Source organism: Nomascus leucogenys, chromosome 21 (assembly GCF_006542625.1).
Source record: "Nomascus leucogenys isolate Asia chromosome 21, Asia_NLE_v1, whole genome shotgun sequence".
Taxonomy (NCBI): domain Eukaryota; kingdom Metazoa; phylum Chordata; class Mammalia; order Primates; family Hylobatidae; genus Nomascus; species Nomascus leucogenys.
Genome location: NC_044401.1, coordinates 46,170,034 through 46,197,257, shown reverse-complemented (window position 1 = coordinate 46,197,257; position 27,224 = coordinate 46,170,034). Strand labels below are relative to the sequence as shown.

The following is a 27,224-nucleotide window of genomic DNA, read 5'->3' as shown; positions in this document are numbered from 1 at the left end:
AACAGCGAAGCTCCGTCTCAAAAAACAAAAATCTTGGTTCATAAGGATGCTCATCAAAAGCAATGGTTAGATGATTAGTACAATTTATTTGAAGTGCTTTCATCATCTCAGTCAATGATAGTCCCAGATAAATTAATAACTCAGTTATTGTCAGACAAGAGAGATAACAAAGTGGTTTTTTTTTTTTTTTTTTTGAGGTGGAGTCTCACTCTGTCACCCAGCCTGGAGTGCAGTGGTGCGATCTCAGCTCACTGCAACCTCCGCCTCCCAGGTTCAAGCTATTCTTCTGCCCCAGCCTCCCAAGTAGCTGGGATTACAGGCACGTGCCACGATGCCCGGCTATTTTTGTATTTTTAGTAGAGACGGGGTTTTGCCATGTTGGCCAGGCTGGTCTTGAACTCCTGACCTCAAGTGATCTGCCCACCTTGGCCTCTCAAAGTGCTGGGATTATAGGTGTGAGCCACTGTGCCCACCCAAAATGGTTGCTTTGAGACAAAGCTTACCAGAGGACGAGGCTGTATCAAATTGACATATTCCAATGAAACTAGAGCTTTTGATCACAGCTTTAACTTCTTGTCTACTATTGATGGTCACATTTAAAAATTTACTGGAAAAAAAGTAAATAAGTGTTTTTATAAATATTATCTAAAATATCTTACTAGGCTGGGCACGGTGGCTTATGCCTGTAATCTCAGTACTTTGGGAGGCCGAGTCGGGTGGATCACCTGAGGTCAGGAGTTCAAGACCAGCCTGGGCAACATGGTGAAACTGTGTCTTTACTAAAAATACAAACATTAGCTGGGCATGGTGGCAAGCACCTGTAATCCCAGCTACTTGGGAGGCCAAGACACGAGAATTGCTTGAACCCGGGAAGTGGAGGTTGCAGTGAGCCGATATTGCGCCACTGCACTCCAGCCTGGGCAACAGAGTGAGACTCTGTCTCAAAAAAAAAAAAAAAATCTTACTAGCCCCATGAGGGAAAGGTATTGGTTTTATAGATGAGAAAATTGAGACTCTTTAAGACCCTCAACAGAACTGGTCTATCTGATTCAATAACCATTTCCTTTCTACTCTTACCAGACAGTTTTTAAAGAATTATCAAATATTTAAGAATTTCCCTAAGATTAAGAATCACTTTTGGCTGGGCACAGTGGCTCACGCCTGTAATCTCAGCACTTTGGGAGGCCGAGATGGGCAGATCACCTGAGGTTGGGAGTTCGAGACCAACCTGACCAACATGGAGAAACCCCGTCTCTACTAAAAATACAAAATTAGGCTGGGCGCGGTGGCTCACGCCTGTAATCCCAGAACTTTGGGAGGCCAAGGCGGGTGGATCATGAGGTCAGGAGATCGAGGCCATCCTGGCTAACACAGTGAAACCCCGTCTCTACTAAAAATACAAAAAAAAATTAACCAGGCGTGGTAGCAGGCGCCTGTAGTCCCAGCTACTCGGGAAGCTGAGGCAGGAGAATGGCGTGAACCTGGGAGGCGGAGCTTGCAGTGAGCCGAGATCGTGCCACTGCACTCCAGCCTGGGCGACAAAGCCACAAAATTAGCAGGACGTAGTGGCACATGCCTATAATCCCAGCTACTCGGGAGGCTGAGGCAGTTCATCGCTTGAACCTGGGAGACAGAGGTTGCGGTGAGCCGAGATCGTGCCAAGCCGAGATCGCGCCGAGCCGAGATCGCACCATTGCACTCCACAAGAACGGAACTGCATCTCAAAAAAAAAAAAAAAAAAAAGAAAGAAAGAAAAAGCATCGCTTTCCATAACCTAACTTCTTTTGCCTTGTGTTAATCATTGGCGTAACTTTTTAAATATACCTTTCTTATGGTAGTTTGGTACAAGCTTTTACTTTTAAATTCCTAAGCTCTGCCTTTGTATCTTCTGTTTATGCAGGAAATCTGTTTCTGTTTCATGCTACTGCATGTAAGCAGAATGACAGATTTGAATCGGAGCAGAATTTTATTTCTTCGGGTTATTTTCTCAATTTCCCTTTGTCCTGTAAAATCTTTCTCTGAAGTACCTAACTTTTATTTGTATATCATAGCTACAAAATAATGGTAATGTCAGACCTCAGGTCAAGTTGTTTTAAGGAAATTTGTACCTAGAAGTATTGGGAAGAACCGGACTTTGGAGTCCTTTAGACATGTATTCAAATCCTGACTCTATTATTTACTAACTGCAAGATTTGGGGGCCGGGTACGGTGGCTCACACCTCTAATCCCAGCACTTTGGGAAGCTGAGGTGGGAGGATCACTTGAACCCAGGAGTTTAACACCATCCTGGGCAACATAGTGAGACCCACTCTCTACAAGAATAAAAATTAAAAAGTTAACTGAGCATGATGGCACATGCCTGTAGTTCCAGCTATTCAGGAGGTTGAGGCGGGTGGATGGCTTGATCCTAAGTGGTCAAGGCTGCAGTAAACCATGATTTCACCACTGAAGTCCAGCCTGGCTGACGGAGCAGGACTTTGTCTCCAAAAAAAATAATACGGAAAGAGATTCGGGGCACCTTACCTAAATTTTTGAGCCTTAGTTTCTTCATCTACAGAAATGGGATAGTCACAAGGCTTGACAAATAATTTGTGTAGAATGCTCAGCATATTTTAAATGCTTAAAAAATGTTAACTCCCCCTCCATGCACACATTGGCACCCTTTTGTGTATGTATGCTTTTGCTCACTCTTATTCTATGTAGTGATAATATAATTGAGGTTTTGTTTTCTCATTCATTAATTCAGGCAACAGTTATTAAGCACTTACTGTTTATCAGGCATTCTGCTAAGTGCTCTCTGGGGCTATAGACATGAGACCCATTCCATGCCTGTTAAAGAGCCTACAGTCTTGGGGAGGGGCAAGGATGGCAAACCAATAATAACATTACTGTGTGATCAGTTCCCTGAGGACATACAATGGAAGTAAAGAGCTCAGGCCATTAGTGACACCTGTTTTTGTAAATTAAATTTTATTGGAACACAGCCATGCCCATTCATGTACTTGTTTCTGTCTGCTTTCATGCTACAGTGACAAAGTTAAGTAGTTTCAATAAAGACGGTCTGGCCTGAGAATCCTGAGATAGTTACTTTCTAGTCCTTTATGGAAGAAGTGTGATGATTGCCTTAGACTGTTGTGAAGAATTGTTATAAGCAAAGTGATGAGGCCTTCCTCCTCTTTGTGCTCCTTTGCACGTTCCTCATGGCCTACCTGTGTATATGTGATTCCTGTCACCTGCCCCACTTCTCTTCATGCTGTTTTTGCTGTGTAGCTGCTCTAAACAATATGGACCCTGTAATACCCAGCAGTCATGAACAGGGCCGTAAGATTGTCCATTGGAAAGCCTTATGGGAGATAACAGTAACTTGAGAGATGTGCTATGGTAGTAAAAGAAAGATGAAGTGAGGAGCTGATTATCTTAGAATATAATTCTGGGTGTATGTGGATGGGAAACAGACTAAATAAATGTTCAGTGTCACTTCCTCATATCCTGTTTGATAGAGATAAATTTTCAAGGAAGGGAAGGATGTTGGCAAGTGGGATCAGAGAGGAAGCATGCAATGATATCATAAGAAACATTCACACTGGCAAGAAACCAGGGCAGTTATTTAAGTGTGTATGCTTTGAGGCATAACCCAGAGTTCCCACTCCTGCTGTAATCAAGTTGACTTATAGTCGTAGTGTTCTTTGTGTCCAGTGAGCTACAACTATACAACTACTCTTTTTTTTTTTTTTTTTTTTTGACAGAGCCATCCTCTGTCGCCCAGGCTGGAGTGCAATGGTGCAATCTTGGCTCACTGCAACCTCTGCCTCCTGGGTTCAAGCAATTCTCATGCCTCAACCTCCTGAGTAGCTGAGACTACAGGCCTGTGCCACTACGCCCAGCTAATTTGTTGTTATTTTAGTAGATAAAATTACCCTTAACTCTTGATTGTGAATGTTTGATTTGCTCTTAGATTCCAGAGATCTGGTTTATAAATAATTTTCTTTTTTTTTGAGACGGAGTCTTGCTCTTTCACCCAGGCTGGAGTGCAGTGGCGCAATCTCGGCTCACTGCAGGCTCCGCCCCCCCGGGGTTCACACCATTCTCCTGCCTCAGCCTCCCGCGTAGCTGGGACTACAGGCGCCTGCCACCTCGCCCGGCTAATTTTTTGTATTTTTAGTAGGGACGGGGTTTCACTGTGTTAGCCAGGATGGTCTCGATCTCCTGACCTTGTGATCCGCCCACCTCGGCCTCCCAAAGTGCTGGGATTACAGGCGTGAGCCACCACGCCCGGCCTGGTTTATAAATAATTTTCTTATTGGGCTCCTTACACCTCTGCCTTGAGCTGAGTTCACAGACCGCTTGCTGCAAAACTGAAACTGAACTCCCTGAATTCTACTTTGTCCTTGTTCCCTTAGCTTATGCCAGCCAAATGCTACTTGGGATTCCTGAACTGTCACTTGAACATCTAGGCTTTGGTCTTTTGGATTTCCTTTTGAATCTAGATAAGCCATATTCTCTTGTACACTGATTAGACCCTAACCTTTGCCTATCATTCCCTAAATTCTGAACCTCTATCTAATCTGACCCTGTTATCTGTGTCCTAGAATGAACATAAAATACCTCACTAAAAATAATTACAGTTCAGGCGCGGTGGCTCACGCCTGTAATCCCAGCACTTTGGGAGGCCAAGGCATGCGGATCACCTGAGGTCGGAGTTCAAGACCAGCCTGGCCAATGTGGCAAAACCCCATCTCTACTAAAAATACAAAAATTAGCTGGGCATGGTGATGCATACCTGTAATCCCAGCTACTGCAGCTACTTGGGAGGCTGAAGCAGGAGAATCACTTTAACCCAGGAGGCAGAGGTTGCAGTGAGCCAAGATCACACCACTGCACTCCAGCCTAGGCAACAGAGCGAGACTCTGTCTCAAAAATAATAACAATAATAATAATAATTACACCTGTTCCTATTCCTAGCCTGTTCCTATTGATGTATTTGTGCTGCATCAATACAGCTATCTGCTGATAAACAGCCATATATATAGCTATTATATATATATGGCTGTGGTGACTCTTCATTAAACTTCGACAGCAGCAGTGTTTAAGGTCTCTCTGAGTTCTATGGTGATAATGATAGTTTTTGTGGACCAGTGCTCTTTTAATTTTTTTCTTTTGGCAAGAGAATTTTAAACATTTTAATGTATTTTATGTTTTTCTACCTCTTATTGGTTTGTGTGGTTTCTAAATTTAAAATTAGGCTTATGTAGTTTAATACAGGATTGATGTATCCAGAACTTCAAATGTAGGGATGCCAAATATTTCGATAAGTAGAATTAACTAGTAAAAAAAAAAGTTAAATAGATTGTAATTTTGTAACATTTTTAGACTGTAATAAAATATTGATTTTTTCATATTTCTGTTTAGTTTTAATATTATAGTTTTGTTTGTAGCAAGCATTTTAAAGATAATATTTTGACATTAATGATAATGAAGTCTCTGATTTGACTCCTGGCATTTTTTCTAAAGATTAAAATTGATATTATTTGAACAAATTATGAAGGAAGCTGTCTTAGGACATACAAAGAATCTCACTTTGGCACTGACATATTGAAGTGAGGTATATAACTAATTTCAACAGGATTCACAGTCTGTGTTCTTGGGTTTCAGATCTAAGAAACAAACATGATATCACTTATTAGAGCATATCTTTCTTTTCTGTCTGCTTCTAGGGTTACAGCTGAAGTAAAGCACAACATCACCAACACTGTGGTATGCAGAGTGCAAGGGGAATGGAATAGTGTTCTTGAGTTCACATATAGCAATGGAGAGACAAAGTATGTGGACTTGACTAAATTGGCAGTGACGAAGAAAAGAGTGAGACCTCTGGAGAAGCAGGATCCATTTGAATCCAGGTATGTCATCCTTGCATCTATCCAGGAAAGAGTCAGATGCTCTGAATCTTAAGCTAAGCCTTTTCACTAACTGGTGACCTTGGCCAAGTCACTTCACAGTTTGCATCAGCTTTGTAAATTGAAAGCATTAGTCTGATCTGATGTTAAACCCCTTGTCAGCTGTGAGATTCTTTGATATACAGTCATATTTTAGTAAAAACCAAACATTGTAAATGGAGCAAAAATATTAAAAACATTCACTGTCAAAAAATTACTGTGTGTATCATAAAAACTTTATCATAAAAAATTTTGTTATATTATTAACAAAAAGACAGGCACCCCAATACAAAAACTGGGCAAAGGATGTAAAGAGGTGGTGCACAAATATCGGAACATCTTAAATGGTAAACCACGGAAATGAAAAATTGTTTAGGGTAATTAGAATTCAGAGGTACAAATTAATAAGACAAATTAGTTTTTAAAATAATACCTCTTTGGGAAAAAGGTGTGAGCAAATGGGCATTTTCATGCTGCTGATTAGATGTTAAACCAGTGCAATCTTTGTAGAGGTTATTTTGGCAGTATGTGTCATAGACCTTGAAAAATAAAGTGGATCTATATCTGTTAATAAGGTACAGCTTCCAAAATGTGTTGACAATGGCTACTTCTGGAAAAGAGTACTGGGATCTGGAATAGGAAAGAGACTTAATTTTTACAGGGTTCCTATTTGTACTGTTTAAATTTTATGTCATGAGGGATTACTACTCTATCAATTAAAAATAGAAAAAAAAATATACAGGGAACCACTAAACATCTTACATTAAGATCACAAAAATAGAACCAAACAATTTCTAACTAGGTGTGAAAAGAGATTAAATGTCCACAATCATTCAGAGTGGGTCAAAAAAATACAGCAATAATAAATTTTTAAAGAATTCTTACAGGGATTTATCCTAAGGAGAGGGTCTCAAAGTTGTTTTGCAGACCCCTGTTGGGTCCTTGAGACCTTTTCAGGGCATCTGCAAGTTCACAATTTTTTTATAACAATACTAAGATATTATTTACCATTTTTCATTCTGTGGGCTCTTATGATGGTGCAAAAGGAATGCTGTGGGTAGCACTGGTGGGCCTTAGGACTAATCTAGGCAGTGGCACCAAACGTCACAAGCAGTCATTATATTCTTCACTGCCATGTACTCGCATGCCCCTTTCTCTTAAGATGTCCTTGAAAAAGCAATACAAATTATTAGTTTTTTTAAATCTGGATTACTGAGTATGTCTTTTTTTTTTTTTTTTTTTTTTTTTGAGACGGTCTCACTCTGTCACCCAGGCTGGAGTGTGGTAGGGTGATCTCGGCTCACTGCAACCTCCACCTCCTGGGTTCAAGTGATCCTCCTGCCTCAGCCTCCTGAATAGCTGGGACTGCAGGCATCGACCACCACGCCTGGCTAATTTTTTGTATTTGTAGTAGAAACAGGGTTTCACCATGTTGGCCAGGCTGGTCGTGAACCTCTGACCTCAAGTGATCCTCCCACCTCAGCCTCCCAAAGTGCTGGGATTACAGGCATGAGCCACCGTGCCTGGCCAAGTACATGTCTTATTAGTATTCTGTATGACAAATTGGGAATACGAATAAGTTATTTGTGCTGGCTACCGAAGAAATATAGTAGTTATCTGGAGGAAGAGCACTTGTATAATTTTTTGAGTCACAAGCAGAATTAATCACTTTGTTCATGAAAGACCATGTTTACTTAAAAGAATGATTGATAGACAAACTATGGTTCTTCTAATTTCAATGTTAGGTAGACATTCTTCTTGTAAATGAAAGATGTGAATGTGATATGTAAAGAAAAACAATTGACTGTAATCTTACTAATAATAAAATTTGAGCATCAAGGCAAAATTAGAATTTTAGAAAATTTTATCTGCCACCATGAACTTGAAAACTTCCCAATTAGTTTTCTGGTGAACTTGGTGCTGATATTATTGAGCGTGATTTTTTAAAATATTGTATAATATGTCAACATCTGGAAGATCTGCATAACTCAATGAACCACTATTTTTCAAATGACTAATGCATGATATTACAGAATCATGCATGGATAAATGATCCATTCAGGATGCACATTAGACCAGTGGATTTCCATATAAGTTATTTGAAAAAATAATTGACATTCTTTAATTTTCCACATTGCAACTAGCCTTTTTAAAATTACCACTTGTCGAGTTTTGAAACAGTATGAAAGAATTGAATTATTTGAAAAATCTGTTAAAATATTTCTTCTGTTTTCAAACTGTATCTGTGTGAGGCCAGATTTATTTATTTATTTATTTATTTATTTATTTTTGAGATGCAATCTCACTCTGTCACCTAAGTTGGAGTGCAGTGGCATGATCTCGGCTCACTGCAACCTCTGCCTCCTGGGCCCAAGCTTGCCTCCTGGGCTCAAGCGATTCTCATACCTCAGCCTCCCAAGTAGCTGGGATTACAGGTGCACACCACCACACCCAACTGATTTTTTTGTACTTTTAATAGAGATGGGGTTTCACCATGTTGGTCAGGCTGGTCTCGAACTCCTGATCTCAGGTGATCCGCCCACCTCAGCCTCCCAAAGTGCTGGAATTACAGGCTTGAGCCACCATGCCTGGCCCAGATGTTTCCTATGTATACTTTAAAGCAATATCACCACAGATTGAATGTATGGGCAGATAAAGAGATGCTTCTGGGCCAGTGTGGTGGCTCACGCCTATAATCCCAGCATGTTGGAAGGCCAAGGCGGGTGTGTCACTTGAGGTCAGGAGTTCAAGACCAGCCTGGCCAATATGGTGAAACCCCATCTCTACTAAAAATACAAAAATCAGCCAGGCATCTCTACTAAAAATACAAAAATCACCCGGGTGTGGTGGCGTGCACCTGTAGTCCCAGCTACTCAGGAGGCTGAGGCATGAGAATCGCTTGAACCCAGGAGGCGGAGGTTGCAGTGAGCCAGCATTGCACCACTGCACTCTAGTCTGGGTGACAGAACCAGACTGTCTCAAAAAAAAAAAAAAAAAAAAAGATGCTTCTGAATTTTATTTGCTAAAATTTTGTAATGAATTTTAATTACAAATTACATATGTTTAATATGTAGAGCTGTTAAGGTTTTGTTTCTTCAGTGAGCTTTGGTAGTTTGTCTTTCAAGGAATTGGTTCATTTCAGCTAATATGTCTTTCTCATCAGTGTGACTAAAAGTTTATTAATTTTACACAAAGAACCAGATTTTGGCTTCACTGATTTAATCTATTTTTGTTTTCTTTCTCATTGAATTTTGCTCTTTCATAAAATCTCTTTTTTTTTCCTTACATTGTAAATAATTTGCTTTTTTTTTTTTTTTTCCTAATTTCTTACAATGGAAGCTTAGGTCAGGGGTCGGCAAACTTTTTCTGTAAAAGGCCAGTCAATTAATATTTTAGCCTTAGTGGACCAAATAGCCTCTCCCACAGCTACTCAACTCTGTCCTTATAGCATGAAACATCCATAGACAATAAGTCAATGGTGAGACATTGTTATATTGCAATAAAAAATTATTTACAAAAATGGGCTGTGGGCCATAGTTTGATCCCTGGTTTAGCTCATTAATTTTTTTTTCCTAAATGTTTAATGCTATAAATTTTCCTCTGAGGACTGCTTTATTTCTATCCGATGACTTTTTATGTGTTTTCATTTCAAAATATTTTCTTATTTCCTTTGTGGGTTTTTTTTTAACTCATGAACTTATTTACAAATGTGTTGATGATTTCTAAATGTTTGTAGAGATTTTCCAGCTGTCTTTCCATTATTTATATCTAATTTAGTTTCATTTTGGTCAAAGAATATACTTTGTATGATTTTAATTCTTTATTTAGGTTTGTTTAATGACTCTGAATATGTTCTGTCTTGGTACGTGTTTTGTTTTTGTGTTTTTTTTTTTTTTTTTTTTTTTTTTGAGACAAAGTAGTTTCTCACTCAGTTGCCCAGGCTGGAGTGCAGTGATGCAGTCTCGGCTCACTGCAACCTCTGCCTCCCTGGTTCAAGTGATTCTCATGCCTTAGCCTCCCGAGTAGCTGGGACTACAGGTGTGTGCCACCACACCTGGCTAATTTTTTAATATTTTTAGTAGAGATGGGGTTTCACCATGTTGGCCAGGCTGGTCTCGAACTCCTGACCTCAAGTGATCCACTCACATTGGCCTCCCAAAGTGCTAGAATTATTCATGAGCCACCACGCCTGGCCTTGGTAAATGTTTCATGTGCCCTTGACACGAATGCGTATTCTTGAGCCCAAGAGTTTGAGACCAGCCTGGGTAACATGGCGAAACTCTGTCTCCACAAAAAATATAAAATTAGCTGGATGTGGTGGCATGTGCCTGTAATCCCAGCTACTCAGGAGGCTGAGGTGAGTGTGTTCTATACATGTCAGGTCAAATGAGTTGACAGTATTTTTCTAGTCTTCTGTAGTCTTACAGATTTTCCGTGTATTTATTCTATCAGTTGAGTTTAGTTATTGAGATTGGTTATTAAAATTACCAATTACAATTGAATATTTCACTTTGTAGTTCTGCAAGTTGTTACTTCATTTTATTAGAAGTTCTGTTATTAGGGTAGGCATTTATATTTAGCATTGTTATGTCTTCATGTTTCTGTTTTTGTTTTAATGTCTTTCGTTATTTATGGAGAATTCCTTATAAATTCATTTTTATGTTTGAGCCATCTCATGTATCATATTTTTTTAAAAGGAAATTTGATATTTGATTTTCGGAAATGTGTTAGGAAACCTTTTGGAGCCATTAAGATACATATGTAGCCTTAATTCTTAACTATAAGACCTTTGGCATACTATCCAGCACTTTGGGAGGCAGGTCATTTGAGGTCAGGAGTTCAAGACCAGCCTGGCCAACATGGTGAAACCCTGTCTGTACTCAAAATACAAAAATTAGCCGGGCATGGTGGTGCACACCTGTAGTCCCAGCTACTCAAGAAAGTGAGGCAGGAGAATTGCTTGAGTCCAGGAGGCAGAGGTTGCAGTGAGCTGAGATGGTGCCACTGCACACTCCAGCCTGGGTGACAGTGAGACCCTGTCTCAAAAAAAGAAAAAAGAGAAGAGACGAGAACAGAAGAGAAAGAGGGAGGGAGGGAGAGAGAGGGGAGGGAGGGAAGGGGAGGAAGGGAGGGAAGGGTAGGAAGAGAAGGAAGGGGGGAAGAAAGAAAGGAAGGAAGAAAGAAAAAACAAAGATGTTTAGTAACTTTCTCGAGTAGTACAATCATTACCATAAATAAGTTTTAGAATATTTTCATCCTACCATAAGATCTCTCATGTTCATTTACAGTTAATCCCCATTACCCCCAGCCCAGAGAACCATTGACTTTCTGTCTCTATGAATTTGCCTTTTCTGGATATTTCATATAAATCATACAACGTGTCATCTCTTATGCCTGGCTTATTTCCTTAGTATAACGTTTTTGAGGTTCATCCATGAAGTATTAATTGCATGTATCAGAGGTTCATTGCTTTTTATTGCTGAATAGTATTGCACTGTATGGATATATCACATTTTGCCTATCCATTTACCAGTTGGTGGGCATTTCCAGTTGGGGGCAATGATGAATAATACTGCTGTCAACATTCTCCTACAAGTCTTCGTATCGACGTTTATTTTCATTTTTCTTGGGTAAATACCCAGGAGTGGAATTGCTGGGTTTATGGTAGTTTTATGTTTAACTTATTACATCTTTTTTCACATGTATATCCAGTTGTCCCAGCACCATTTGTTCAACAAACAGTTCTTTCCCTAAAGAAGTGTTGTGGCAGTTTTTTTTTTTTTTTTGCTTGAGATTTGTTAAGCTTGCCTCTCCCTGTGTGTGGCCTAGAAACACTCTGGACAGCGAGTTAGAGCACTCATAGGACCCCCCTCATTTCTTTCCTTTCTCAAGGATCACTGCCCTGCACTGCCTTTTGCTCAGTATCTGAAAACCACTATTGTATTATATGTTGCCTGGTTTCCTGGTTGATGAAGGCAGGAAAATAAATGTGTTCCCCATTATTTCATCATGTCCAGAAGCACAGTTGGTCTTGGTTACATTTCAACTTTGAAAATTTACTTCTCTTTTTACTTGTTAATTTCTAAGTTTTCTAAAAACAAAAAATCCTCCTTTTATAACCTGGAAAAATACAAATTATTTTTAATTTAAAAAGAAGCAGAAGGAACAGCATCCTGGACATAACCATCAGCAGCACAGTATCATTATTCTTGGAATTCATAAGCATGACATTGTAGATGTGATTTAGGAAATGTTATTTTATAAAATTATTGTAATTTTGAGGGTATTGATTCTATTTAATTATCTCTTTTAAAGAATGCTTGTAAAATGTGTGGTTTTTGGATTTCAGGCGATTGTGGAAAAACGTGACAGACTCTCTGAGAGAATCTGAAATTGATAAGGCCACAGAGCATAAGCGTACCTTGGAAGAACGTCAGAGGACTGAAGAAAGGCATCGTACTGAAACAGGCACACCTTGGAAAACCAAATATTTTGTTAAAGAGGTATGCTGTACATGTGTTCAAGATAAAAATGTATCTACTTGGTTGAGAACTTTAGCTTACTAGGCTTTGTTGAATTGCTATCACTTATACATCTTTATTTTTAAAAGTAGTATGGCTGTATATAAATACCAACTGTTTTTGAGACCAGCCTGGGTGACCTATAGCAAGACTCTGTCTCAAAAAAAAAAAAGCAGATATACCAGGAACAGATTCTAAGAAAGAAGAGTTTCTAACTGAGAACATCTGTATATCATTAAAAATGAGCTAGGGGTTGGCCGGGCTCAGTGGCTCATGCCTGTAATCCCAGCACTTTGGGAGGCCGAGGCAGGCGGATCACCTGAGGTCAGGAGTTCGAGACCAGCCTGACCAACATGGAGAAACCCCGTCTCTACTAAAAATACAACATTAGCCGGGTGTGGTGGTACATGCCTGTAATCCCAGCTACTCGGGAGGCTGAGACAGGAGAATTGCCTGAACCCAGGAGGTGGAGGTTGCAGTTAGCCAAGATTGCGCCATTGCACTCCAGCTTGGGCAACAAGAGTGAAACTCTGTCTCAAAAAAAAAAAAAGAAAAAAAATGAGCTAAGGGGGCCTGGCGCAGTGGCTCACATCTGTAATCCCAGCACTTTGGGAGGCCGAGGCAGGCGGATCATGAGGTAAGGAGTTCGAGACCAGCCTGGCCAACATGGTGAAACCCCATCTCTACTAAAAATACAAAAATTAGCTGGGTATGGTGGCACATGCCTTTAATCCCAGCTACTCAGGAGGCTGAGGCAGGAGAATTGCTTGAACCAGGGAGACAGAGGTTGCAGTGAGCCAAGACTATGCCACTGCACTCCAGCCTGGCTGACAGAGCAAGACTCCGTCTTGGGAGAAAAAAAAAAAGAAAAAAAAATGAGTTCTGGGGTGCCAGTGGGGATGGGGAGAACAGTTAGTACCTTCCGGATCATTTCTCTGTACTCCACCTGCTGCCCATAACTCAGTGAGGCTCAATCTGTAGCATCTTGCGAAATTGGCAAAATTGCTACAAATGGTTCTTGCAAAATTAAATGTTCATGGGTCACAAACTAGATCCTCCCATACCATACCTTTTTACCTAAATCCCAGCTAAACCACAGGCATTGTTTGATGTCTTAAGCACAAAGACTTTATTCCTTCACAAAAACTTTTTTTTGAATGTGAAAATAGAATTCCATTTCAGTGAAGGTGTTGCTTCTAGTTTTGGTTACTGATTTTGATAATATTAGAGGGAAGACTCTTTTATCTTTTTATTTGTTTCAGGGAGATGGCTGGGTTTATCATAAACCACTTTGGAAAATAATTCCAACAACACAACCAGCAGAGTGACACATACTGTCTAAAACTCGACCAAATGAGGTTCTTCTCTGTTTACCCTAAATCCTCCCAGAATGGAGTCATTGCACTGAGTGACCTGCTTCCTGATTACTCAGACTGAAACTAGCTAAACCTGAATGTACCTACTAGGGCACCATAATATTGCAGCAAGACCAAAGTGGTAAAGAAACACAGTGGACTTCTTACCAACCTGTTCATGTGATGTGAGCAATACCATCTTAAAACTTGTTACCTGAATCAGTAGGTGAATCTTTTATCCAGTTCTTGCTCCTAAAATTAAGTTTGAATCCCCTATTTTTGCACAGGGGCAGCAGATACACACAACAATGAGAACTCAGTGACTTTGATTTCTTTGTAGTGAAAAGTGAAGTCTCTGTTTCAGAGTTTGTGTCTTTCCTTCTGTCCATAACTGAAGTATTCACTACTCTTCTAAACCAACCAAGAGGAGGAGAAAGATGACCCACCCAGAAGTGGATTCAGCCATTGTGCCTGAAATCAGTGTTTAAAAAAAAAAAAAGTCAACCAGGTTGTGGTAACAAGGCATTCTATTTCTTCAAAAAGACTGTATGCCTGTGTCTGAGGAACTTACCCATTATCCACCTCTGTTGGAACTCTCTTTTAAAAAGTACATTTGTAGATTGATCAGAATTATAACCATGGAGAATTTTTTCTTCTGAGCATTTTAATATACTTGAAAACAACATTGACTTGAAAAATTTCAGAGCATTTTTCAGTACCTAGTTTTATTAAATATTACACTTGAGAGACAATTTTTAAAAATGTGTTAATGTCAATATGATGAGATTTTAGCCTTTCTCCAGAACTAAGGCATTAAAGAATAGCAAATATTAAAAAATAAAACTGTTACTTTTTTCCTTCTTTTTTTTTCACCTCTAGGTTAATATCCAGTATTATGTGTTATCCCTTTGGATAAGTATGCTTTATTTTACCTCTGTTAAAAATTAAAATAAACGATTCTATTCATATTTGTCAGTAATTCAGAACTTATATGTGTAATTGAACGTGCATGTAAGGTATGGTTTTATTTTATTTTTTTCGAGGAAATTTAAATGCTAAAGAAACAATGAAACGAAAAGGTATCAGGAGAAAAGATCAGGAAGTTGTATTCAGGTACAAATCTTTTTTTAAATAAGTATTTTGTTGAGGTTGAAGAATTGCTGGCAATGAAAAGAATAGAGCTAATTATGGCTTTCATCATTCATTCATGTATTTATTGAGCACCTACTTATTATGGTGCTCAACACTTGTTACTGCAAGCTACCTTAATTTCCCAAGAGTGGTGCCTTACTCTGTTTTTTCTGATATGGTCTTCCAATCAGTGTGTGTAACATACCTGTTGTTTATCAGCCATTGTAGGTGGCTGTGTCTGTTGCATCATCATAAGAAGTTTAAGCTTTGTGCTCTGATAAATTGTGTTCTGTTAAAGAGGTTAGTAGGATGAAAACAGCAAAACAATAGTTTTTTCAACAAATTGTAAATTATAAGAAAAAGAGTTGGTTTGTGTACAACAGTTTTAATGATTCCCTTGTTCATTTTTGCTGTGAAATGCACTGAAAAAAATCCTCAAAATGAGTTATAGTTCCTGTGTTGGGAAAATTGACAAATAATAAAACTAGAGAACAAACAATAATGCTTCTGTCTCTTTTATGAATGGAGAGAAATAGAAAGTTTATATTCAGTAGAGTTATTGCCCTGTTCATTTGAGAGGGGCATGGATTTTCTGTTTAAGTCCTTCAGGAATCTTCAGCTAGGTGGTAAATTTAATAAGAGTTTCTAAAAATCGAAATGTTTAACTTTTAAATATTCTGGAGATAGAAGAAGAATATAAAATGAAACCAGACTGATCTGCATGCAGTGGCATTCACAACTAATTGATCACAACCAATTATAGATTTCTTATTTTGTTTATTGTGAGGCAGAGTCTGATTCTGTCGCCCAGGATGGAGTACAGTGCATAGCTCACTGCAGTCTTGACCTCCCAGGCTAAACCAATCATTCCACTTCACCCTCCCAAGTAGCTGAGACCACAGGCACACACCACCATGGCCAGCTGATTTTTGTACTGTTTGTATAGACTGGATCTCACTATGTTGCCCAAACTGGTCTTGAATTCCTGAGCTCAAGCAGTCCTCCCACCTCAGCCTCCCAAAGTACTGGGATTACAGGCGTGAGGTACCGCGCCCAGCCCCAGTTACAGATCTCTTTGTTCCTTCTCTGCTCCCACTGCTTAACTTGATTAGCCTTTAAAAAAGAAATAAATAAAAAATTTTAAAAATAAAATGAAACCAGATATTTTTGTTTCATTCGAACTGTTTGAGTGCTGTGTCCACTTTCACACTGCTGATAAAGACATGCCCAAAACTGGGAAGAAAAAGAGGTTTAATTGGACTTACAAAGTTCCACACGGCTGGGGAGGCCTCAGAATCATGGTAGGAGGCGAAAGGCACTTCTTACATGGTGGCAGCAAGAGAAAATGAGGAAGATGCAAAAGTGGAAACCCCTGATAAAACCATCAGATCTCGTGAGACTTATTCACTACCACGAGAACAGTATGGGGAAAACCGCCCCCATGATTCAAATTACCTCCCACAACACGTGGGAATTGTGGAGTGGAAGTACAATTCAAGATGATATTTGGATGGGGATACAGAGCCAAACCATGTCAAGTGCCCATTTGTTTCTTTGGATTGTTGAGCCGTTTTAGGAATTCCTGAAATATTAGTTTTAAAGTTATGATGGAAAGTAATACATTTATGAGTAATGAAATCTCCCCCACATTATTGGGTTGAACTCTTTGACAAGAATGAATTGTTATGCTTCGGGCTGACTGTTTTACCTTCTCCCTATCTAACTGCCTTCCCACTGCTCTCCTAGAAACAGGGCCCAGAGAGTGAGGAAGGAGCAACATCTGCTTCCAGAAGCTGCAGCTTACCCACCTCATGAGAGCTAGAGGCTTTTTCTATTTTGATTTTTTTTATCTACGCCTTGGTACTATTTGGCTAGGGAAACAAGTCTTTGTGGCAGTTGTGCCATATTTGTATCTCTTTCATTTGGGCCAGAATTTTAAATGTACACTTCCTTCTGGTGGTTAGCAATTGTGTGTTAAGAAGTCCAAGACTGCCAGCCATGGTGGCTGATGCCTGTAATCCCAGCACTTTGGGAGGCTGAGGCATGCGGATCAGGAGATCAGGAGGTCAGGAGTTCGAGACCAGCCTGGCCAACATGATGAAACCTTGTCTCTACTAAAGATATAAAAAATTAGCCGGGCATGGTGGCTCATGCCTGTAATCCCAGCTACTCGAGAGGTTGAAGCAGGAGAATCACTTGAACCCAGGAGGCGGAGGTTGCAGAGTCGAGATTGCACCACTGCACTCCAGCCTGGGCAACAGGGCGAGACTCCATCTCAAAAAAAAAAAAAAAAAAAAAAAAAAAGTCCAGGGTGGCCGGGCACAATGTCTCATGCCTGTAATTCCAAAACTTTGGGAGGCCAAGGCGGGTGGATCACCTGAGGTCAGGAGTTCGAGACCAGAAAGAGCAACATGGCAAAACCCCATCTCTACTAAAAATACAAAAAGCCGGGCGTGGTGGCATACGCCTGTTAGTCCCAGCTACTCAAAAGGCTGAGGCAAGAGAATCACTGGAACCCAGGAGGCAGAGGTTACAGTGAGCCAAGATTGTGCTACTGCTCTCCAGTCTGGCCGACAGTGAGACTCCATCTCAAAAAAAAAAAAAAAAAGTCCAAGACTGGAAGTAACAAAAAGAGAGTGTTCCAGCCATATATTTGGGCTTTTAATTATTTTTTCCCATGGTGATGACACTATACCTTCTGCAAAATATTTCTATTTAAGCCCCCTGCCCATGTTCCAGTTAGACAGTTTTTAAGCCTCTAAAGGTAATTTTATATTGTACATTCGGTAAGTTATGGCATATCCGTATTGATTCACTGAACTCGGTCCGTTATGGTCATCATTATCTCTAATACCTGGTTGTCACCAAAAACAATAAGTAGTACTGAATTTCTCACCCCACACACAATTCTAGTCCTTACGCTTAACTCTCACTATGAATGTCTACTGCTTGATAACTAACTTCTACAGATTCTTAGGACTTATTAAGGGAAAAGACTATACTTTTATGTTTTTATTTTTGCTTGTTAATATTTCCTTAATTTAAAAAATGATTGCCGGGTGTGGTGGCCCATGCCCGTAATCTCAGCACTTTGGAAGGCTGAGGCAGGTGGATCACTTTTTGAGGTCAGGAGTTTGAGATCAGCCTGACCGACATGTGTTTTGTTTTGTTTTGTTTTTTGTTTTTTGTTTTTTTTTTTGAGACAGCGTCTCACTCTTGTCACCCAGGCTGGAGTGCAGTTGTGTGATCTTGGCTCACTGCAACCTCCGCCTTCCAGGTGCAAGCGATTCTTGCGCCTCAGCCTCCCGAGTAGCTGGGGTTATAGGCACACACCACCATGCTTGGCTAATTTGTGAATTTTTAGTAGAGATGGGGTTTCATGGTGGCCAGGCTGGTCTTGAACTCCTGGCCTCAAGTGATTTGCCCGCCTTGGCCTCCCAAAGTGCTGGGATTACAGGCATGAGTCACCACACCCAGCCAGTTATCGTTATTCTGAATATAGTCATATTTCTTGCTTCTACAGAAGCTCCTCAGTGAGTTTTATTGGGTGAGAAAATAACACCCTCGTCCACATGACTCTCCATTCCATAGAGGGACACAACCCTATCTAGCCAAACCCAGAAGAACACAGGTGCTTACACAACTTTTCTCAGAGAGTCAAGAAAACCCAAAAGTGGTCTTTGGGCTTACCTTAAATCTGAATGGAATCTACCACTATGAGATGGTCATGATAGGGACACTGTTGTTTGCACAAGTGTTACAGGAAAGGGGTCCCAATCCAGAACCCAAAAGAGGGTTCTTGGATCTCGCACAAGAAAGAATTCAGGGCAAGTCCACAGTGCAAACTAAAAGCAAGTTTCTTAAGAGAGTAAAGTAGTAAAAGAACAGCTACTCCATTGACAGAGTAGGACATTCCTGAAAGTAAGAGGAGAAACACGTTCACCCTAGGTACAATGCTTGGGTATATGGGAGAGTGTGCTCTGCTACAAGGGTTTATGATAAAGGATTAATTTTCTTAATTACTATATTTTGCAAGAATCGATATTATTATTTTTAAAGCAAAATCAATAATGCCTTTGTTCTCCAGATATCAGGATACCTGGACACTCCCAAGTCTGGGTCTGTTTAGTAAACATTATTAATTTGTTCCCTTAACTGTAAACATCTAGAGGCTAGGAATGCCTGCTTTCTGGGAATGCAGCCCAGCAAGTCCCGGCCTCATTTTCGTAGCCCTCACTCAGAATGGAGTCGCTCTGGTTCAAACGCCTCTGACACAGGGAGTGTGCAATCAGTATACCTGAGGATGGAGGAGGAAGAGGAGTTGGGACTGAAGGGAGGTGGTACATCATAAGCACCGAGCTACACAAAGCTCAGGCTCCATGGGACTTGCCATGGCTTACAGGGAATGCTCTACAGTCAGTGGGCAGGTGACCCAAGGGCAAGCCTGGGCCTGTCCCTTTGTGCATGCCACATGATTTCAAATTCAAACTAAGTTCCACACCACTAGGAGTTTTCATGGCATGCAATTCCAGAGTGCAAATGGCTTGCACATGTGCAGTTTTTTTTGTTTTGTTTTTTGTTTTGAGATGGAGTCTTGCTCTTGTCACCCAGGCTGGAGTGCAGTGGCATGATCTCGGCTCACTGCAACCTCTGCCTCCCAGGTTCAAGTGATTCTCCTGCCTCAGCCTCCCAAGTAGCTGGGATTACAGGTGCCCGCCACCACGCCTGGCTAATTTTTTTGTATTTTTAGTAGAGATGGGTTTTCACCATGTTGGCCAGGCTGGTCTTGAACTCCTGACCTCAGGTGATCCGCCTGCCTCAGACGTGCAGTTTTAACAGAGATTAAGGCAAGACCATATCCCTCTCTCACACTGGGTATGTGCCTCCTGGTGGGCAGTTGTACACAAGAGGCAGTTATTGTCAGACCTCTGAGCCCAAGCTAAGCCATCATATCCCCAGTGACCTGCACGTATATATCCAGATGGCCTGAAGCAACTGAAGATCCACAGAAGTGAAAATAGCCTTAACTGATGACATTCCACCATTGTGATTTGTTTCTTCCCCACCCTAACTGATCAATGTACTTTGTAATCTCCCCCACCCTTAAGTTTGTTTATAATCTCCCCAACCCTTAAGAAGTTTCTTTGTAATTCTCCCCACCCTTGAGAATGTACTTTGTGAGATCCACCCCCTGCCCCCAAAACATTGCTCTTAACTCCACCGCCTATCCCAAAACCTATAAGAACCAATGCTAATCCCACCACCATTTGCTGACTCTTTCGGACTCAGCCCGCCTGCGCCCAGGTGAAATACACAGCCTTGTTGCTCACACAAAGCCTGTTTGGTGGTCTCTTCACACCGATACGTGAAACAGTTATGGGCTCCCTTGGGATCTCCACAATGTGGAAATGAGACTTGTGCTTCATGTGCCCGGGGCCCAGAGTTGAATGGGAGGTTGCTGGTGGGAGGTGAGAAACAAGTGGCCAGGCTCTGCTGAGTTTCCATAATAGCCTTACAGGTAAGCTGTTATTACTCATATGCACAATATTAGTTGAGAGGTGCCACAAGACTCACTTGTCCAGAAGTACTTTGGCCAACCTGTGCTTCCTCCTAACCTGTCTGGTTTAAATTTCTTAGCTGTAAGTGACTATTGGCCTCAGAAGGTCTCTATCAAAATGTATTTAAGTTACCTGTCCGGGGAGAAAAATTTCTACCTTGTAGAGGCTTCTGTGGTTTTTAGCTGTTGAAGATTCTGGTAGCTGGCTTGCTGTAGCACTTTGGGGAGTTTCTCAAGCAATAGGGGTTGAGGATATGGTTTTTCTGATTCTGGGTATATATTCCAGTCTTCTCCAAGGGCATAGAACCATGAATCAATCTGGAAAATCACCTTGGCTGACACTGAGACTGCCAGGGACAGAGTAGATGTTTCATAAATATTTACTGCGTGTTTAGTTGAGTAGGTGAGTGCTTCACTGCAGCAGTTACAGCTCTAGGTTGCATAGAACAGAGACCAGGGCCAGGCGCAGTGGCTCATGCCTGTAATCCCAGGACTTTGGGAAGTCAAGGTGGGAGGATCCCTTGAGCCCAGGAATTCAAGACTAGTCTGGGAAACATAGTAGAACCCCATTTCTTTTTTTTTTTTTTTTTTTTTGAGACGGAGTCTCGCTCTGTCACCCAGGCTGGAGTGCAGTGGCGCAATCTCGGCTCACTGCAAGCTCCGCCTCCCGGGTTCACGCCATTCTCCTGCCTCAGCCTCTCCGAGTAGCTGGGACTACAGGCGCCCGCCACCACGCCCGGCTAATTTTTTGTATTTTTAGTAGAGACGGGGTTTCACCGTGGTCTCGATCTCCTGACCTCGTGATCCGCCCGCCTCGGCCTCCCAAAGTGCTGGGATTACAAGCGTGAGCCACCGCGCCCGGCCAGAACCCCATTTCTACAAAAAAAAAAAAAAAAAACAAATTAGCTGCAGATGGTGGCATGGGCCTATAATCCCAGCTACATGAGAGGTTGAGGTGGAAGGATAGCTTGAACCCAGGAGGTCGAGGCTGCAGTCAGCTGTGTTCATGGCACCGCACTCGAGCCTGGGCGGCAGAGTGAGACCCTGCCTCTTAAGAAAAAAGAACAAAGATGAACTCTAGTCATATGAAGCAAATAGAGAAATAGGACAGGAATTCACAGAATTAAGGCTGGTGATTCTGTAGAAAGTTGCAGAATCAAGGTAGCTCCAGACACTTGGCACAGAACACACAGAAATTCGACTTGGCAAAAACCTGGCCCTAGCACTGCCACAGGCTCAACCTCCAGCATTCCCTCCAACCCAAGATTCAAAATCTTGGGAGTTTAAGGGTCTGAGTTGGTGAGTTGAAATAATCTTCCTAGAGGTGGTACAAGAAGGATCTGGGCTCCTCAACTCCTGTGATGGGAGGCTACAATAGAGGTACATATTAAAAATTGTTCCCCACAAGTCCTCACACAATGAGGAATTTGCTCCAAAAGAATATGGTGGTACTGATAGGCGGGTGGGAAGAAAGATCTTGTGCTGTGACCAAAGGCAAATGTCATCCACACTGACACTGAAAGGAGAAATGGGGTGGGGTTTGGGTTTGATTGCTGCTGAGAAGGGGATAATTTCAGAGGAAGGAGATGAAAGTGACTGTCACAGTCCCTGGGAGGCTGGCCAGGCACCAGGAGGAAAATCCTGGGAAGGGGGAGAACAGAACCTGAATGATGGGGACCAGAGAATAGATGTTTCTTGGTGTTCCCAGGCTAACACGGGAGCTCAATAAATGTTAAATTAATGACAAATTGAAATCTAAAACATGCTGTTGATATGCAAGGGACTGAAGTGCCTTCTGCCTGGCTAGTCACTCCTGCTCCTGAGGCTTTCCCATTCACTTCAGAGCAGGTCACCGCAGGCTCTCCCCCAGTGAGGGCTGTGAGGGGGAATTCCTTCCCTTCCAGAGTCAGAAGAAGGGGAAACATCTATTTCCATAATCTCCATGGAGTTAGCCTTGGGCTTTCCCAGACCTCAGCACACAGGTGTGACTTTGCCTTCATATGCCAAGGAAACCTGCCTTTCTTTGTGTGTGTTCACATAAGGAATCAATTCTCAATTTCCGCAAATTATTTGCATCTTCTTTAGAAGAATCTCTCTTCTTCCTCTCCCCCATGAAGAGAAGCAGCATGGCCCAAGAGCTTGGGTTCTGGGTGTCCTACAAATCTGGGTTTGAATCTCTTTCCCTTATTTAATGGCTGTGTGACTTTGTCAAATATTACTGAGCCTGCTTCATCTGTGAAATGGGGAAAATAATGTCTTTTTTTTTTTGAGACAGAGTCTCTGTCACCCAGGCTGGAGTGCAATGGCACAGTCTCTGCTCACTGCAGCTTTGACCTCCTGGGCTCAAGGGATCCTCCCACTTTAGCCTCCCAAGTAGCTGGGACTACAGGCACATGCCACCCCATCTGGCTACTTTTCGTATCTCTTGTAGAGACAGGGTCCGACTATGTTGCCCAGCCTGGTCTCGAACTCCTGGGCTCAAGCAATCACTTCGGCTTCCCAAAGTGCTGGGATTTTTTTTTTGTTTTAAGAGTCTCATTCTGTTCCCTAGGCTGGAGTGCACTGGTCCTATCATGGATCACTGCAGCCTCAAACTCCTGGACTCAAGCGATCTTCCCACCTCAGCCTACTGAGTAGTTGGGACTACAGGCACGTGTCACCATGCCCAGCTTGTATAATGCCTGTCTTGCAGGGAGGGGCACTGCATGAAAAAGTATTAATATGTGAAGTGCCAAGCACATAAAAAAACTGCAGCTATCATGATTCTGGCCATTGGGCAGGGTGTCCAAAACATGGACCCATTAAAAAAATTCAAAATGCCAGCTCCCCTCCCACCCCAGGCTTTTTACATAACCACTAGTTGCTATCTCTTTATCAAAAATAATTTGTGCCGGGCGCGGTGGCTCACGCTTGTAATCCCAGCACTTTGGGAGGCCGAGGCGGGCGGATCACGAGGTCAGGAGATCGAGACCACGGTGAAACCCCGTCTCTACTAAAAAAAAAAATACAAAAAAAAATTAGCCGGGCGTGGTGGCGGGCGCCTGTAGTCCCAGCTACTCGGAGAGGCTGAGGCAGGAGAATGGCGTGAACCTGGGAGGCGGAGCTTGCAGTGAGCCGAGATTGCGCCACTGCACTCCAGCCTGGGCGAAAGAGCAAGACTCCGTCTCAGAAAAAAAAAAATAATAATAATTTGTTAGCCTATAGACAGCCCCAAGAGTAAGGCATATTATCTAGTGCAGGGGTCCCCAACCCCCAGGCTGTGGGCTGGTACCAGTCTGTGGTCCGCTAGGAACTCTTGACTTCAAGCAATCTGCCTGTCTTGGCCTTCAAAAGTGCTGGGATTACAGGCATGAGCCACAGCACCCGGCCAAAAGAACCATTTTTTATTTTTATTTATTTATTTATTTTTGAGACGGAGTCTTGCTCTGTCATCCAGGCTGGAGTGCAGTGGCATGATCTCAGCTTACTGCAATCTCGGCCTCCGGGTTCAAGCGATTCTCCTGCCTCAGCCTCCGGAGTAGCTGGGATTACAGGTGTGTGCCACCATGCCTGGCTGATTTTTGTATTTTTAGTAGAGATGGGGTTTCACCATGTTGGCCAGGCTGGTCTCAAACTCCTGACCTCAGATGATCTGCCCACCTTGGCCTCCCAAAGTGCTGGGATTACAGGCTTGTGTGTGCCCGGCCTTTTTTTTTCTCTTTTTTTTGAGACAAGAGTCTCACTCTGTTGCTCAACTCACTGCAACCTCCTGCCTCCCAGGTTCAGGCGATTCTCCCTGCCTCAGCCTCCCAAGCAGCTGGGACCACAGGCACACACCACCATGCTCAGCTAATTTTTTGTATTTTGGTAGAGACGGGGTTCACCGTATTGTCCAGGCTGGTCTCAAACTCTTGGCCTCCAGTGATCTGCCCGCTTGGGCCTCCCAAAGTGCTGGGATTACAGGCCTGAGCCACCACTCCCGGCCAAGAACCATGTTTTATTATTTTTCTTTTTTTCTCATGCTTAAATTGTGGCTTTTATTTATTTTCTAATGCTCAATTTTTCTAATTTTCCCACAATTAACATGTATTATGTGTATATAAAATAGGGGAAAACAACCATCAGATCCATTTTGCCCTGATTTTAAAATCTTTTTTTTTTTTTTTTTGAGACGGAGTTTTGCTCTGTTGCCCAGGCTGCAGTGCGGTGGCTCGAGCTCGGCTCACTGAGATCAACCTCCGCCTCCCGGGTTCAAGTGATTCTCCTGTCTCAGCCTCCTGAGTAGCTGGGGTTACAGGCGCATGCCACCACGTCCGGCAAATTTTTGTATTTTTAGTAAAGACGAGGTTTCACCATGTTGGCCAGGCTGGTCTCAAACTCCTGACCTCAGGCGATCCGCCGGCCTTGGCCTCCCAGTGTTGGGATTACAGGTGTGAGGCACCGCGCGCAGCCCATAACAGATTTATGAACAATTTAGCACTTGAAGATTATAACTGGGCTGAGGTTTTAGGAATGAATGAAAATTTGCTCCCAGGCCAGATAAAGCATTCTAGGAAGAGAAAATTGTGTGTTACAGCTTGAAATAACTAAGTGGGCAGAAAAATGTTTCTGTACTTGAAAAATTGAGACCAGATTTTGTATAGAAAGTACTTTAAGGTACCACAGTCTGTTACCACCAGTGAGCATTTCCCATCAGGTTGCCACAGTGAAAGCTTGTCAAGGAAGCAGGTTTGGAAAATTTTAAAAAGGGATGTTTGTAGAAAATTATCAGAGGTCTCCAGGGCTTCATGAAACACTTCAATAGAACTCAAGCCCTGCTTCAACAGAACGCTTCACTTTCCTCAAAACCTTGCAAAGGCCGGGCGCGGTGGCTCACGCCTGTAATCCCAGCACTTTGGGAGGCCGAGGCGAGCGGATCACGAGGTCAGGAGTTGGGGACCAGGCTGGCCAAAATGGTGAAACCCCGTCTCTACTAAAAATACAAAAAAATAAAAAAATAAAAAATAAAAAATTAGCCGGGCATGGTGGCGGGCGCCTGTAATCCCAACTACTCCGGAGGCTGAGGCAGGAGAATCGCTTGAACCCGGGAGACGGAGGTTGCGGTGACCTGAGATCGCGCCACTGCACGCTAGCCTGGGCAACGAGAGGGAAACTCTGTCTCAAAAAGAAAAAAAAAAAGCAAAAACAAAAACTTGCAAGTATTACCTTTTGCTGAATGTGTTACTCAACCTGCTGAAAGTTAACAATTTATGGAGTTCTGATCTTTCCGGGAGAAAACAGACCCAATAATAACAGACAAGGCAGAGGCCCAGAGGGAGCAGGTCAGACTACGCCTCCAATTTCTTTTGAGTTTCGTTGGCTTTAGGATCGCCGTGCCTACTTCAGGTGTTCACTTTCCCCTTGCCTTTATCTTTGTCTCTCTCTTCACCAGCTCCCCAGCTTTCTGGGTCTCCTAGCTTAGCAGCTGACCAGGTCCTCCGCAGGCTTGCGTGTCCTCTCACCCCCGGCTCCGCCTCCAGCTGCAGCTCCCGGAGCCCTCCAGATTGACCGGAGGGGCGAGGCGAGGGAGCGGAGGGGCGGGCATAGCTGCTGAGAGACTGGTTGGCCGCGGGCGTGGCGGCGGCGGCGCAGGCGCACTGGGTTCGTCGCGCCGAACTGCAGCCATGGAGCAGGCACCTCTGGACCCCGAGCGGCAGCTCCAGCCGGCGCCCTTGGAGCCGCTGGGCTCCCTAGACACTGGGCTGGGGGCTGCGGTCGGCAAGGAAGCGGAGGGGGCCGGAGAAGAGAACTCCGGGGTCGACACGGTGAGGAGAAGGGGCGGCAGAGCCCTCATGGCCTTTGTGGTGGCCTAGCGGGCCGGGCCGGGCCAGTGGGCTCGGCCGAGGAGGCCCAGCAGTGAGGGGGAGCGAGGTGGAAAGGCGGGGTCCGCAGGTGCAGTGAGAGGAGGCTCAGTGGAAAAACGGGGTGCTGGGTGCGGGGCGAGCGCCAGGCGCTGCGGGTGACTGAGGCAAGTGTCGAGACTGCGAAGGGGAGGGAAAGGGACGCGGGGGGGCGCCCCCGCGGGCGTGGGGGCCTGGGCCCCGGATGGGCGAGGCTGGAGGAGGGGGTTTTCAGTGGTCGCGTAGCTGGGAGATCTGGACCGCGAGAAGAACGCTGATGTTTCAGCCAGTTGCTAAGGGGTTTTGCTGGGGAGTAGCTTAAAGGGACACAGTGGGGAGTGGGCAGCAGTGCTTGAGAAGGAAGGGAATGGGGGACTAGAGTGAGGCTCAGGTCAGGGGCAATAAGGGTGGTTTGACTGGTGCTGCCATCAGGAAATTGAAGAAAGTGTCAGCTTCAAGAAAAGGTACAAAGGAGAAAACATTTTTTAAACTCCTTATTTGGCTGTAATTTCTTTGTTTTTGGGGAAGTGCTATGTTTCCCATTGGAGGCTTATTAATAATCCATGTACTTTTTGAAGACCCTTTAGTAATTAGTGATTTTCATTTGCTTGAGGAAAAGGGGAAAAATGTATCATCTTATATTTGTAAGTGCTTTCATTACAAAGTGTTTGCATATATAATGCAAGATTTGTAGACCTGCTTATATTGAAGCCTTCAAGAAACTAACTGCAGTGCTCCACATCAGACCACCCTGCCCAAAGCCTCCTTTTGTGTGCATTGCTCACACAGCTCACTTCAATCTCGACCGCCCAGGCTCAAACGATCCTCCTGCCTCAGCCTCCTGAGTAGCTAGGACTACAGGCACACAC

At 42.9% G+C, this 27,224-nt stretch overlaps 2 protein-coding genes across 2 annotated transcripts in view; both read left to right on the top strand.

The window, feature by feature from the left end:
* OSBPL11 (oxysterol binding protein like 11) overlaps positions 1-15,439 on the top strand; it is a 70,871-nt gene extending 55,432 nt beyond the window's left edge. Inside the window, exons 11-13 of the mRNA XM_003275556.4 lie at positions 5,715-5,897; positions 12,283-12,436; positions 13,717-15,439. Of these exons, the coding sequence (XP_003275604.1) occupies positions 5,715-5,897; positions 12,283-12,436; positions 13,717-13,782 (403 nt within the window). The 3' untranslated portion in view covers positions 13,783-15,439. The remainder of the gene's footprint in view (positions 1-5,714; positions 5,898-12,282; positions 12,437-13,716) is intronic.
* Positions 15,440-26,103: 10,664 nt separating this feature from the next.
* SNX4 (sorting nexin 4) overlaps positions 26,104-27,224 on the top strand; it is an 82,177-nt gene continuing 81,056 nt past the window's right edge. The window contains exon 1 of the mRNA XM_030801719.1: positions 26,104-26,280. Within this exon, the coding sequence (XP_030657579.1) occupies positions 26,140-26,280 (141 nt within the window). The 5' untranslated portion in view covers positions 26,104-26,139. The remainder of the gene's footprint in view (positions 26,281-27,224) is intronic.